This window comes from Solanum dulcamara, chromosome 6 (assembly GCF_947179165.1).
Source record: "Solanum dulcamara chromosome 6, daSolDulc1.2, whole genome shotgun sequence".
Taxonomy (NCBI): domain Eukaryota; kingdom Viridiplantae; phylum Streptophyta; class Magnoliopsida; order Solanales; family Solanaceae; genus Solanum; species Solanum dulcamara.
Window position 1 is genome coordinate 14357734 of NC_077242.1, and position 16865 is coordinate 14374598.

General features: G+C 29.4%; 1 protein-coding gene across 1 annotated transcript; it reads right to left on the reverse strand.

The window, feature by feature from the left end:
* Nucleotides 1-13378: 13378 nt before the first annotated feature.
* LOC129893236 (beta-1,3-galactosyltransferase pvg3-like) lies at nucleotides 13379-14356 on the reverse strand. Its single transcript, XM_055968739.1, has one exon. It carries the CDS (start codon nucleotides 14291-14293, stop codon nucleotides 13403-13405), a length of 891 nt encoding a protein of 296 aa, XP_055824714.1. The 5' UTR covers nucleotides 14294-14356; the 3' UTR covers nucleotides 13379-13402.
* Between the last annotated feature and the right edge of the window lie 2509 nt (nucleotides 14357-16865).

Sequence of the window (16865 nt, forward strand, 5' to 3'; positions counted from 1 at the left end):
ATAGATAATTATTAGAAGAAGTAGTTTCTAAGGAGAACTACTCCGATTACATCATCAGACTCTGTCTATGAAGCCTCTAATACTCTTAGATGGTGCCAATGACATGTCCATGGCTACCTCAAAAGAAACATCACACTCAACAATAATAAAAGGATAAGGAGTTCCTTCGAATACAAGAAGGACTCACCAAATAGCTGAAAAGAAATGATCTTCAACGATGCGCCTGTTGAGGATCTCTAACACCTGTATCTGCATCATAAAACGATGCAGGTCGAATGACGTCAGTACGTGGAATGTACGAGTATGTAAAATGGCAGGAAGGTAAGGACAGATATCAAGATACTCCTCTCACTAAAACTCAGCTCAGAACTCAACATCATCTCAACATGAATATGTAATGCAAGTTTAAAATATAATAATAAAAATAATAGTAATAAGCAATGCTTACTCAGTTGGGAGTTTCTCTAACCGACAACCATCACTTACGAGCTAGCGATGATACAACGAAGCGATGTCGTTGCCACATCCATCCAATACCTTGCCAGGGTAAAGGACATCACCATCTTGGATCCACTCATCAAAGTCCTCTTTTTGGGACTTAAGAGGCATAGCCTCCATCCTACGCTGGCTACGTAGTTCTGGGGTTTGAGTCAATTAAACTCTTACCCAACTCGGTGCTCAATACTACTCTCAAAATATGTGCTCATATTAAACTCATCATCTAGTCTCATTAGACTTTAATTTAAATCATCAAACTCATCTCATTACCTCTTCATCAATTATTATACTTCGAAAACATCATTTACATCTCATCAAAACATCTTGCTCAAAACATCATTTACTCAAAAAATCATTTAAACTCAATTCTTTTGCTCTTTCAAAACTCAATAAAATACATATATAGTATTAATTCATATCACTCTTTTTATCAATGAAAATATTAAAAAGTCAACATCTTTACTCAAAATATGTGTAAAAATATTCATGAACATCAAATCAATTAGGATTCATGGGAAAGTATCCATGAACAATAATTCCAATAATATGAGAGATAACAATAATAATAATATTAATGCATAAATATATCAAACTCAATAGAAGAAGAATTATTTCATTTAGAATTCAAGATTTGGATAAAACTCAACTATAACTCAATTATAATAAATTTAAATATTGGGCGCATGGACGAACTCAATCCAATGCTATGAAAGCCTTACATACCTTAAATCCGAAGGTTTACTCCGAATTGGAATACTCTTGGATCCCTAGCCTTTTCTTCTCGCCGGAGCGTTTTGTGTACTACCCGGAGTATAAGAATCACTGGAGTAGTATTTTTAAACTACTAAAACTAAAACTATATTTGAGAAGAAGTATATAGAGAGAAGAAATACTTAAGAAAGCTTGATGAATAAAATGAGGAAATAAGGTGGGTATTTATAGGTGGGAAAGAGGGACCTAACAATAAATAAAATAATTATAAAGAAAAATCTGAAAATTTAATGGAATATATTGATGTCATGGATGATGTTAAATGGAGGAAAATTTATGTCATGCATGATGTCAAATGCATCTAGATGTTTCCATGGTAGGTAAGATGAGTTCTTTTTAACAGAATACTTGTTTTCGAAGCTGCGTTTGAATAAGATAAATTCCTTATTAGGATTTGGTGTCTTCCTAAGAATTGTAGATATGGAAGTCTAGTTTCATATCGTTCAAGAATCAACCAATTTGGAGTAACCTATAGTGAGATATGAATTTTCTTCTATCAACACTCAATTCCATCACAGCACTATATCTTCCAAAGATTAATTTATTTGACCTACTTATACTCCGAATTTAAAGTTATGTTCTTCATGAAAGTTGTAGGTAAGGATGCTGTGATTACCCAGAAATTTGAATCACCTAATTTGGACCAACCTATGAAAAGTTATGCCCAAAATACAGAGGCTGCATTATTTTCGTCGACAATTGAAATATCGACATACAACATTTTAGGGGTTGTTACATTTTGATACTGTTTTTGATGAAGGTTCTAGTAGTAATACAGTAGAAAAATCTACTGATATTATTACACAACCTGATTATTATTCTATGACGAATTTAAAATAAATTTTAAATCAAAGAAATTTTGTTCAAAAAGAAATTACTACTTCTGATTTACAACAAGAGATTATTATTTTAAAAGAAGAGATTGTTCAATTAAAAAATCAGAACAAAAATCATGAAAATCGAATTTTGAGTTTGGAAGATAATAGAACTTTTGATTTACTGTTACAGGCTAATAAACCTGAAAAAAATGTTTTTACCAGAAACTAATTTGCAAAATCAAAATGATGATTTAGAATAGAATGAAGATTTTTTGAAAATTATTCGATTTGAGGATGACACTGAATTTTTACAAAAACTTAGTATTATTACTTCCCAAAAATTTTATATCAATATTACTCTCCAGATAGACTATAATTTCCGAAAAGAATTTATTGTCTTATTTGACAGTGGTGCAGATATTAATTGTATGCAAGAAGGGATTATACCTTCTAAATATTTTCATAAAACTACTCATTGTTTGAGATCTGCTAATGAAAGTAGAATGAAATTAAGATACAAATTACCTGAAGCATTTTTGTGTAATAAGGGTATTTGTTTACTTCAAAGTTTTATGATTGTAGAAGATATTTCTTGCCCTATTATTTTAGGTGTGCCTTTTATGAATGCTATTTTTCCTTTGAAATGGTGGGATAGTAATAAATTAATTGGTACGTATAAAGGTAAAGATTTTCAAATAAATTTTATTACAAAACCATTTACTAAGTCTATTAATCAGATTGTTGATAAATTAGTTTTAAAAAATCAACAAATAGATTTTATTAAATAAAACATTTCTTTGATGGAAATAGATGTGGTTTTAAAAAACCCTAAGTTACAGAGAAAAATAGATTTATTACAGAATCAGTTAATCCTTAATATTTGTGGTGATCATCCTAGTGCATTTTGGAATAGGAAAAAACATGTTGTTACTTTACCTTATAAAGAATTTTTTGATGAATTGAATATTCCGACCAATGCTAGACCTTGTTAAATGAATTTTGATTATTTAGAATTATGCAAAAATGAGATTGATAATTTATTGAAAAAGAATTTAATTAGACAGTCTAGTTCTGCATGGTTTTGTACTATTTTTTATGTTAATAAGCATGCTGAACAGGAAAAAGGAGTTCCCAGATTAGTTATTAATTACAAGCCTCTTAATAAAGTTTTAAAATGGATTAGATATCCTATTCCCAATAAAAAAATTATTACATAGATTGCATGATGCTATTATTTTCTCTAAATTTGATTTAAAGTCTGGTTATTGGCAAATTCAAATTTCTGAATGTGATAAATATAAGACTGCTTTTAATGTGCCTATGGGATAGTTTGAATGGAATGTTATGCCATTTGGTTTGAAAAATGCTCCTTCTGAATTCCAAAAAATTATGAATAATATTTTTATTCCATATACTAATTTTATTATTGTTTACATTGATGATATTCTTGTATTCTCAAAAGATATTGAAACACATTTTAAACATCTTGAATTATTCCAAAAGATTGTTATTCAAAACGGGTTGGTAATTTCTAAATCAAAAATGTTTATTTTTCAAACAAATGTTAGATTTTTAGGTCATATTATTGAAAAAGGAAAGATTAGTCCTATAAATAGGAGTATTGAATTTGCTTCTAAATTTCTTGATGTGTTAACTGACAAAACTCAGTTGCAAAGATTTTTAGGAAGTTTAAATTATATTTCTCCTTTTGTTAAAGATTTGGTTACAGATACTGCTATTCTGTATGATAGATTAAAAAATGATCCTAAAGCATGGAGTGATTTACATACAAATATTGTCAAAAATATTAAATTAAAAGTTAAGGAATTACCTTGTTTAACTTTATCTAATCCTAATTGGGAAAAAACTGTTGAAACTGATGCTTCAAATATTGATTATGGAGGTATATTAACCCAATATTCTCCTATTGATAAAAAAAATTATTATTCAATTTTATTCTGATAAACTGAATAACAGTCAAAAGAATTATGCGACTGTTACAAAAGAGATTTTTAGCTATTGTTAAATGTGTTTTAAAATTCCAAACTGATTTACTTAATCAAAAGTTTGTTATTAAAATTGATTGTCAAGCTGCTAAATTTATATTTACTAAAGATTGCAAACACAATGTTTTTAAGCAAATGTTTGCTAGGTGACAAGCATTGTTAGCCCCTTTTGATTTTAATATTGAATATAAAAAGGGATTGAAAATAGTTTACTTGATTTTTTTACCAGGAAATATTTAAATTAACTATTTTCATGTACAGGATGCATCCAAATTGGTCTGGGTCCTCTAATAGAAGAAGAGCCCGACCTTAATATGGGAACAGATTCCAGTCCCTAGGCCAGATTCCAAGGCCAAGTCTAAGTAGAGTTTTTTTTACTCTAGGAGCATCATCCTCAACGGTTGGCAATGTCAATGCTAGACCGTCTTATGAAGATTACCAACATTATTTGAATTTTATAAATGTCAGTCATGCTGGAACTATTGGGGGTAACAATGTTACCATTCAACCCACCTCTGTTGAGGATGTTACTGATGAAGATTCTTCTGCCTCAATTATTGGCAAGACTAACAAAGAGATTTTTGAAACCAATCTTTCTAAACGAGAAGTCATTTTATTGGTGGAATCAAAAGATTTACAATGAAAATACAATCCTTGGATTGTGATGAAACGATATTTAAATAATGCATTATTTCCGATGCAAACTTATAAACCTAGATTACACTTTGAATTGATTTTAACTTCCACAGGATCTGTTGAAATTTCCCATAATAATGCTGGAGGTCCAAACAAATCTTATTTTACTTACTCAAAAATGATTATCAAAAGGTTGATTTTGCCAGAAGAATGGGGTCTCAGTATTTTAAAAGATTCTCAATATAATCACCCGATTTCAAAAACAAGTGTAAATTTTAACTATTGGGATTATGTTGAAGCTTTTATAAAAACTTTATACTATGAAAATGATGATCACAAACACTCTTGGTTTATCAAAGTATGTGCTCAAATTTTCAGAAGCACAATTATCCCTACTTGGTTCATTAAATGGTGGTCATTTTTCAGACCTTTTAGCAAGATTTTACCATAACAATTCTTGGATCTTTACATTGTTTGGATTGAAACTACTCCAAAAATTGCTGAGTTAGACAAAGAAGAAAGATTATTCCAGAGGACACCTTTACTCAATTTTTTCCTTGAATTTTTAATTCCATGGATTTTAAGTGGACTGTCGAAGTAACTACTGACAATGACAGTATCTCTTGCCTGTGTAGAAATTTTCATACAAAATTTTGGTCCAAATTAATTCAAAAAGACAAAGTTGGCAGATTATGTGGCCAAGACTTATTAGATGATATTACCAATACCATTTCTAAGTATGGGGAGACTAACCAGATTCAAATCCCAACTGAAGAGAGCCATTTTGCAAAGATAACCCGAAAATTATAGATTAGAAAAGGCGGATTATTAACCCAGGAAGAACTTATTACAGCTTACATGAAACAAGTTAAAAGAGATATACAGGCCCAATTCGGCACTGATGATGATGATTCCATGCCAAAAAATTCTGGCAATAATAATCTTTTTGATGATTCTCAAAGTGTTAATAGTATTGCCTCTAATGAGATTCCTGAGATAATTAAGAAAGCAGAAGAAGAGATTCTCCAATACAAAAATAAGAAAAAGATTTAAAAAAGACACAGTTGGAAAGCGACAAGCAGACAGATTTTGACCACAAGCACAGTGAATTTATTGTATAAACAGTGGTTTTACTGTTCAGCATTGAAAAAGACACCATTATTGAAGAATTTTACTATTTGGCACTGTGCATTACTATTTGGCACTGTAGCCTTTTTGACTTTTTTGTCATTTTACTGTTTACTTTTTCGTCTATAAAAGAATGAATTCTAAATTCATTCTGTAAGTTTTCTTTTACCTCTTTTCTCTCTGCCTTCTCTCTATTTCCTCTCTCTAAATATTGTAAGTAGTTTGTATTAAGTTTGTGAATCAAAAATAAAGAGTTGAAGTTTGCTACACAACCCCAGGAGACTGATGGTTTTTCAGGTACTTGTTTTTTTCTTTTATTTAATTCTGTATAACTTAGACCCATGATGGGCTAAATATTTAAGTGTTAAATAATAACTGATATGAATTGTTAGCATACTAAATGACAATGACTCTAAAATAAGAGTTTTTCTTTAATGGTTAAGGTTTTAGCTTGTGGTAAAGTTAAAATAATTTTATAGTAAACTAAGCTTAAATTATGGCGTTGGTAAATCCTAATAAGGGTGTTCCCGACATGATTAGTGATGAGTTAATTGGGTTAAAAACCTTGTAATTCCATTGGTAAATCCTGTATGACTGATTAAATCGCATAGGATGTTCCCGGTTGGGTTTTTAGATGATTAATTTGCGGTTTACATAAAATACATTTAACTTTGAAAAAATCCCAGCTAAGTAAAAGTCCAAATAACCCCTATTATTATTATTATTATTATTATTATTATTATTATTATTATTATTATTATTCAGTGGAAGAGTCATCTTCTTCCTAGGGGCAAAAGGAAGAAGGTCGAGCCGAAGACATTCTTCTACTTGAAGAAGCTTGACTGTAGGAGCTGGATCTTAAAAACTTAAGGTTAATAGATCCATCCGGGAATTGGATGACCCTATCGATTTGAGATCTGTCAGGCTGAAAGGATAAAGGATGGGTAATGGAATCAAATTTCCATTCTTCGTCTGTTAAGATGTCGTCCCATTTCAGAAGCCTAGGAACGAAGGTAGTACTGTGCTCTTGGTTGGCTTCCATGAGCATAGTAACTCTTTTGACACTTGTGGATATAGCCTTTGGGGCTATAGTTGTTTTCATTAGCTTGTAATATACCCTATATATTACAGTTATCTCTCTAATATCAGCCTTATTGTTCATATTCTTGGTCTTGACATTAAGTGTCAGTGTATTTATAATGTTTGGATCATGGATATCGACCGAGAAGTTGGGGTAACAGTTAAAGTATATCGGGTCATTGGCTAGGTTACTTTCTAATACTCCTAACAGAGAGTCATCAAAGTTTAGAAGTCTATCATCTCTAAGCAGCAGACAAATATGAATATTTAAGCCTTTACATGAGAGAGGTTTAACAGCTACTTGGATCAGACCAATATAAAGGAATTTAAACTCTTTCTGATATCTATTGATATCAGCAGCAATTAACAACTTGATGGTTTCAAGGCAATTATTGATAAAAATAGTAGATTCACATGTCTTGATATTATATTTTTAAAAAAGTGAAAAATTACCTAACTGGTAAATCCTTTCAAAAGGTTCTTTAGGAATAGACCAGTTTTGCAAATCATTTTCTACCTTAGAGATAGATAAATTAACACTATTAACAGTATACTGATGATTATTCATTAAAAAGAGTATGACTTTGATTATACTATGTGAGAAGATAAGTGAATAGTAATAGTTAGTACTTAGGAAAGTTATGAACAAATTATAATACATATATCTCTAAGTCCAGAAAGCATAATTATGGAATTATAACAAGGATATTATGCTAAGGATTTTGAATTTTATAAAAGTTTGTCAAATAAACTACCTTACAATCTGAAAACGCCTATTCTTTGGCTAGAAGACCGTCTATCGGCATCAGAACTATTTGACAAGATCTCTACACCTCATCTTAACCACCAAAAATAATTTTCATACTTATGAAGATAAGACTAAGAGACATATATGTTATAATTAGGTCATAACAATACTAAGAACTATGTATTACTATCATCTTATCAACAATAAGTATAATCTAGGCAAAGATTATTTAGCTATGCATGGCTAGCAAATACAACAACATGGCTCTGATACCATAAAACGGATCGTAACTACTGCAAGTAAATATTAAGTAAAAAGAGTAAACTTACAGGAATAACAGAGCTGAATTATTATTGACGTAGCGAAAGCATTACAAACATGATTACAATAAAGCAAGACTAAGAGAAATTTTGTAGTAAATTTTTTGATGCCTTACAAATGAGATGATCTAAGTCTTTTATAGACAAAAATAGATAATGAGAATCCCGGATGCCTTCTTCTGATTGGCCAGTGAGAATTACCTTATCTTCATTCTGGGTCCCTCTGAGTGGAGATTGATTGATGAAATAGTCCACTTCTTTTTTTTTGAGTGGCAAAAATTATCTTTCGAATAGGTTAAAGAACTTTCGATGGAGTGGGGTCCATTTTGATTAAATCAAAAGATATTCCGTCTCTTTTAGAGACTCATCTTTTTCTTCCATAATAATTCTGATACTTTGTATCTCTATTTGGAAGACTAATTATTCTGTGTTTTAAAACACTCAATCAGGATTTAATCATCATATGGATTTAAATAAGCTCTTGTTATCCCTTTAGGGTTTAGCATGTCCCTATTCTCATCACTTTGAGAAGAGGCTTCTTCTAGAAGCTGAAGGACTTCTTCTTCATTGGTGTTATCCAAATCTGATAGGGCTTTTTCAAGCCTTTTCTTTAGATCACTCTTTGGTGACCTGTGTAGAGAAAGAGAACTTCTTGAAGGAGTTTGCTGAGTTTCTTTAGGGGCAGGGAACCATCCTTTGATAAGGATTTCTTTGGATAAATACATGATCCTTTCAAATTCATCAATTTTAAAGGTCCAACTCAAAATATAAGAAATTCTTTTTTGAATAAAATATTTATACAATTGAATGTGCTCTGGTAAAGTACAAATGTCTTGATCAATTTGAAATTGACTAAATTTTTCTAAAAATAATTTTGGCAAAGTTTGGTGGTTCCCCCCAAAACACTGCCACCATTCATAAAACCATTTAGGAATGATGGATCTTGCTAATTCAGGACTATACTTTACGAACCAGGTGTGGAATAAAGGTCGTAAGTACATGAAATTAAACCAGGCTTGCTTATAGTCCCACCAGTTGTAAGTTTGGGGCCTATATTCTCTAGAGAAATTTATGGGGGTATGTAAATGGTCGACCTGCCATTCAAAAGGGGTTAGAATCTTTTTAATAGTAAATTTAGAATAGGCGATGCTATCCGGATTGTTTTTATCTGCCAGTTCATGTTCTATTTCAATAGATCCTGTATCTACTAAAATGAATTCATAAAATAATCTGATTTTAAGAGGATTTTCAGTATCCACATAATTTCTGTTTGTATACAAAGGTTTGAGGAGATGTTTGATCTCGTAGTTCTCATACTCTTTGTCTAGAGCTAAGATTGGGATAACCTGCAAGGAAATAAGATTAAATTTTTCTTTCTATTTGGGTTTAGAAGGTGAAGCTGTTAGGGTTACAGCTTCAGCAAAGCTTTCAGGAGCTTTTATGGTATAACTGTCCTTAGTTTGAGTTTGGGAAAATCTTTATTTTCCTGAAGGAGATAGTGAACTTGGCTCTGCAGTTTGAGCAAAGGGTTTTTTCATTACTAGCATGTTTGAGGATGTGCTTGGTGGCAAAGGAGGAAATACTGAAGGATTTATGGGAGGTAATTGAGCTAGGGCTGAGTAACGATTAGAAGGCCCTGTAAGTTCTGGCCGAACGTTAAAAGTTTTAACTGAAGCAGTTTTTGCTGCTACTTCTTTCCCTTTGAAGGGTCCTTTCGCTAATGGTGCTCCTGGCCTCATGGTTTTCCCTGCAAAAATTCCCTTGTTAAAAAATTTGGGAGAGAATTATCTTCTCCCTTAAGATACTCAATTTGAAAATCAAAACTAGATAGTAATGCTTGCCATCTGGCGAAGATTTATTTTGAAACAAGATTTTTAACATCCTTTTGCAAAATATCTTTAGCAGATTTACAGTCTACTCTAAGCAAGAATTCTTTATTAACAAGATCATCTTGAAATTTAGTGATGCATAGAACTATGGCTAGAACTTCCTTTTTGACTGTACTATAATTTTTCTGTGCAGAATTCCAGATTTCAGATGTGTATCGTACTAATTGTTCTAGTGATTCTGGGGATTTTCTTTGTTTAAAAATTCCTCCATAATCATTATCAGAGGCGTCTGTTTCAACAATCATAAAATGATTAGGGTTGGGAATTCCTAGACATAGAAGGGTTTTTACCATTCCTTTAATTTTAACAACATCAGTAGTCTGTTCTTTGCTCCAAGGAACCGGATTCTTTTTTAACCTATCATACAAAGGCTTACAAATTTGCCTAATCTTAGAAATAAAGTCAGCAATATAATTAAGACTTCCAAGAAATCTTTGTAACTGAGTTTTATCAGTGATAATAGCAGGGAATTTATCAGAGAACTCAATGGCTCTACAGATTGGTTTATAAGTGCCTTGGTATAAATCATGACCAAGAAATCTGATTTTTATTTGAAAAAGTTTAATTTTTCTGGCACTTACTACAAGACCATTTTCTTGACAATGTTATGAAAGATGTTAAGATGTTTAAAATGGGAATCAATGTCCTCCGAGAATATTAACACATCATCTATATAAACAATAGATATATGGCTGATATGATTAAAAATAGAATTCATGACATTTTGAAATTCTGAAGTGGCATTTTTTAACCCAAAAGGCATTACATTCCACTCATATTGTCCAAACGGGACATTGAAAGCAGTTTTGTATTTATCTTTTTCAGCAATTTTTATTTGCCAAAATCCTGATTTCATATCAAACTTACTATAAATATTAGCTTTGTAAGTTCTTTTTAAAAGATCTCTTTTATTAGGAATAGGATACCTGATCCATTTCAAAGCTGTGTTAAGGGGTTTGTAACTGATAACAAGTCTAGGAGATCTTCTTTCTTTTTCAGCTGCATTGTTAACATAAAAGGCTGAACAGTTCCAAGGAGATTTTGAAGGTCTAATAATTTTATTAGCTAAAAGAGTATTAATTTCTTTTTTACAAATTTCCATTAATTCATGATTCATTTGAATTGCCCTAGCTTTCATAGAAATGACTTTTTCATTGAATCCATCAATTATTGGAAGTTCAATTGTGTGGGATTTTCGATCCCAAAAAGTATTAGGAAAATCAGAGCAAATTTTTTTTGGAGATTGGCAATCTTGATTACCATTCCAGGGGTTTTTAAAATTTGCTCTATTTGCTTAATTTTTATATCATTTTTAAGAAAACAAATCTGCTGAGAAATAAGATTTATTTTAAAAGCAGTCTGTTTATGAAGAAGTTTGCTTTCTTCTTGAGAAAGAGTTTTAATAAAAGGAAATGCAATTTCTTTACCCAAAATATTTGTGCGTATAACATCAAAATATGAAAGATATGGTTTGATTTGAGTAATAAAGGGTATACCTAAAATGATTTTTTCATTAATGTTTTTTGTAATAACAAAATCATTAGAAAGACAAATACCATTATTGCAGATATGGGCATCTGAAAGTTTATAATTTATCAAAATACGTTCACCTGTGGCGCTGTATAATCTTGTAGTTCCCTTAGTAAGGTATTTTATAGGAATTAATCCTTCCACAATACAATTTCTATCAGCACCACTGTCTAACAAAGCAATTTTGTTAAGAATGAAATTATTGTTAATGACAAGCTTTATCAGAATATGGGAGCTCTGAGGTCTAATTCTTGTAATAGTTTTTATACCCGCATCAGATTCAAACTTGTGAGATTCGGTTTCAGTATCTTCGTCGTCAGTTTCTTCGGTGAGAATAGCCTTTGAAGATTTTTCTTGATTGGCAGTCTCCTTTTGAAGTTGATTAGTGAGATTTTCGATCTCGATTTTGTGAAGTCGTGCCTTGACTTCTCTGATTTCATTTTTGAGAGTTTCGACTTCTCCTCTTAATAACTCTATAGAGGGTTCTTCTCTCTTGGAGTCAAATCTTCCCATGATTTGCTTCATGCTAAAAGGAATTACTTCAGGTCTTTCTTCTTTCTGCCTGGTAACTAATTTTTGTAATTCAATTAGATACTTTCTTCTAGCATCTTCATCTTGAATATGTTCGATAGTAGAAAATAAGATCTCTATCGAATTTTCAGATATAACATTGATAGTTTTACTATCACATATGCAGAAAGCTCCATTGCAGTTGCATTCCGAATCTTCTTCTGACTGAGTATCATGAGCAACATTTAAGAATTCATCATTACTTTCGTCTTCTGAGGAGCAGTCTGAGTTGGTTTCAGACTCTTCTTCCTCTATGATGGAGAAGAGTTTTTTCTTAGTTTCTTCATCTACTTCTAGTAGATTTACCTTGTTTCTTTTCTTTTTGTTTCTGGGACATTCATTAGATTTGTGTCCCTTCTTCCCACATGTCCAACAAGTGTCTTCAGAAGAAAAGGATCTTTTCTTGAATCTTCTTTTGGGTTTGTCTCTATATTACTACTACTACTACTACTATTACTACATTGCAAACTACTCTCCGTTATATTATGTATAGATATATAGATAATTTGGTCATACAATTTTAAATTCAATGTGAACTCATATTTCAAATTAGAAAAATAACTTATACTAACATATTTTCTAATTCATTTTTCATTTTTGAAATTATATTCAAACACGAACATTATTTCAATATTCGGAATCTATGGCCAAAATAGTTTCTCATCTCTTGTGTAGATTTCTTATTCATCATGAAAAGAAATGTTTTAAAATGACTGTTTTCTAATTCGAGCCAAGAAGAAAAAAAATATGAAACCTTGTAAATCTTGGTAAAAAGCTTATCCACACCATATATTTACAATGCATTTGAAAATAGACAATTATCATCTAATTATAATTAATTAATGTATAGATTTACTTTATTAAATCATTTAAACATAATAAATTACATTAAATTTGATAAATATCCGATTTGAATAAATACTTATCATAAATCTTTATTTTGGACGTGGAGTTGTCATCAGATAATACTGAATTTCCAAGCAATCTTACATTACCTTATTTTTATTAAGATTGATCTGGCGTTAACAAAGATTGTATTCCTCTTTATTTATTTTTATTTTTTTAAATCTGATCTTCGAATAATTATATTTTGAGGAGAATAGTCACATTGATACATTTTAGAAACGAATATGCGAAGAAGAGTTTGAGTGTTATATGTGCACCAACGATGTATGAGATATTTATATTTATATATTTAAGTTACTAAGACAATTAATTATTAACTTGATAAAAAATCATAATTAACGTGCTATTACATATTAAACTATTTTAATAAAATAAAAATAACGTTTTGTTGTCCCTGTGTATAACTGAAAATGTAAGAATAAAATTTGTAGCAAGAAAACATAAAATGTTTATCATATATAATTAAAAGTAACATCATAGGAAAAAACAATAATCAAATTCATTAATGGTCAAATGATATACTATAAAGACTCGAAGGTTGAAGTTGTTTAGTTACATTAAAAAATCTAACAACATTTATCCATTGCTCCCATTTCTTTAGTCGATGAACAGCTATTGTATCTGGAATAAGCTCATGTGAACATTTTCCATTAGTTCCTGGATAATCATACATTTTTGGCTTGTCTGAAAATCTATTTTTTGCTTTATTTCCCAAATTTAGCCATTGACCAACCAATTTATCTTCTGGCCCATACGTATAATTCGAGGGAATATTTGATTTTTTGATCCATTCCACCAGATCCCATGATAAAACAAATCCCATTCCGGACATATAATGCACAAAGGGATTCATGCTAGGACAAGGTATAACAAAGCCATAATACAGATCAACTCTAGGTAATGATTCAAGTGATGATGCTAATGGTGAAAGCCTCAAATAAACATCATCATCAGCCTTCATGACATAGTCATAACGAGTGGGAAGTATTTGAGGAAGAGTAGAAAAATAAGTATAAGTTTTGCCACTATTCATGTTCTCTGAGCAATTGAGGATGATAATATCATTGAAACGCATGATTTCTAAAGCGACAAAAGTTCCTTCTTCTGAATTGGTGATGTTGCAAAAAACAAACTTTACATCGATATGAGCTGTGGGGGTGGATTGAATTCCATATATAAGACGAAGGAAATGACGTCTATCAAAATTTTTGGGTCGTGTAAAAATTCCTATTAGGAGGGTAAACTGTGTATTTATTTGAGGCGCTCGTTGTAATAAAATAGTATTGGTTAAGGAAAAATTTAAGCGAATACTAAATGATATAAAAAAGATGAAGAAAAGTATAGCAAAAGAAGATAAAGAAGCCAAAAATAGTTTCCTCCTTATTAGCATCATAATTTATAAAATAAAAAAAAGGAACCAAGTTTGAACACTTAGAAAACGGATTATGTGCTAAGTTTCTTAAATACACACATCATTTATAAGGAAAAGGACTTGTCCTCCTTATATGACATGGTTAATGGTATGAAGAAAGTAAAAAACTTGTGATCTTGTCATGCTTTGTATGCAATGAGTAATTAATCTTGTGAAAAGTATGTGATATAGTACTTAAAATGTGAACAACTTAAGAACTTTTTACATTTTTTTGGAAATTTGATTTCATTTTAATAGAAAAAGATCTCAAAAATATGCTATCATCAAAATTGTAATTTTGTAGCACAATGCTTCGTAATTAAATATGTCATACCTTCAATATCTCATTCGTTTATGTAAACAAATAAATAAGTTTTATCAAATTTAAAAATTATTATTATCATAAGCATATTCACTATTTCGAAGGGTCTCAAATATTTAGATGAAAAGAAATATTATTAGATTGCATTAAACTAAAGAGGAAATTACACAAAATATCCATTTGGTAATAATTCTAACCCAAAATAGCTCAATTATGAGATTCTTACCCTAATTATTCCTTTGACGCGTTCATATGCCTTAGAGATCCATTCGACATTTTTCATCTTCAGTATTTTATCGTTTCATGTAACTTCTATCACTATATTTCGAAAGATTGTGCTTATATTTTATAGTTCATCCATTTGACTTAGGTATGTTGGTAGGGTTCTTAGACGCTATCCAGAAGAATGATAATTATTTTGTATTTTCTATGATGTCTGCAATATCTTCCACCATTGAAGAGCTTTGATGTTCAATTTTTATATTTTGTTTTGCCGCAAACGCGAATAGTTTCGAGTAAATAATATATAAAAATAATCGAACCAAAGAGAGAATCTTGTATCTAAAATTTGGATCTGTTTAGAAGAGATTCGAGCTAGTCGGAATTGAAAAAAGAATTATCTCGTTGAGGAAGACGAACTGTTGCAATGTATAAATATTGTATTTACATTTTCGATATATAGTTATATATCATAGATACACGATTATACATAATTTATACAATATCAATATATTACATATACATATAACTATTTTATTTTTTTGGTCGGTACATTTATATAAGAAGTCCTTGATTAAAAGGAATGATAAATTTGTAGTAGAAATTCCAAAATCATACAAAAATATGGTTTTTGATAATTCCTAAGGGCCTGATTGGAAAGACGCCTGGTAATTAAAATTGTTGTAATTATTAGGGTAGTAATTATCAGTCTAGTAATTACACAACTTAGTAATTATAATGATTTGCTTGTTTGCCACAATGCAATTACAAGTGTATTGTTTGTTTGCACAAGTTCAATCATAAGGTTATATTAAATTTTGAAATAAAGGTTAATTATCTAAATTTAAAATTTTATAGACAAATAAGGTTATAAATGATATTAAATTAAATAGTTAAGATATATATTGTTTTTTGAAAATATATTAATTAATAAACATATATTCTTAACTAATAATATAAAAAATAATTGCTTTATATCTTTCAGATTAGTGTAATTGAATTAATTTAATCATAAAAACTAAAAGTATAAGATTTTTATGAACATCATGAAATGCATGTTTGATAAAAATGTTAATATTATAATTATAATGTCGTAAAATTATTAAAACATTTGACAAAAAAAGATAATCTATCAAGTTTAAGTAAAAATTAAATGGCTTGCAATGTGAAATATAAATTCAATACTACTAAAACAAATGAAATTGAAATATGATATAAGTTTTATATTCAAAACAAAAATTTTAACATAATACTATTATGTCAAATTTCAACGTAACATACATAAATATAATTTTAAAAAAAGGAAAACATAAGTCTATAACCTTATTGAATAATGAATTATACTTTAATTTAAAAATTAGAATACTAACAAAATTATGTAAATGAAAATAAAATAAAATTAAAAAAATAAATAATATGAAACATTGCATGAAATCACATGAAAAATTAAAGATTGAGAATGAGAAGGAAATGAAATATAAATAATAAAAAATAAAAAATATATTTTTAGAAAATATTAGAATAATAAAAATAAATTTTAAAAAATAACAGAAATAAAAAATAAATTAAAATGAAAAAATACAAATAGAAATAAAAAAAGAAAGGAATTTTAAAAAGTTTCACATAATTACATGGTGTAATTACACTCAATTCTTTAGGGCATCTTCAATCCATTCTCTATTTTACTCTCTAAAAAGGAATCTTCTTCTCTCTTTAATATTATATTATTATTTTTATTTCATTTTTATTTTCTTATTTCATAATATAAATCTTTTTTTTCAAATAATCACCATATTTAATTTTCGTATAATATAAAATATATCTAATATATAATTATTATTTTTATTTTAAATTTCTAAATAACATAAATTGCAAGCAAATATTAAATAATATACATATTAATAAACAATGCAAATAAAAGTGATATCATTAATGAAATACAAATTGGATAAAAAAAAATAAAAAATTAATGAAATATAACATAAATATTACATAAATACTCAACTTTCAAAA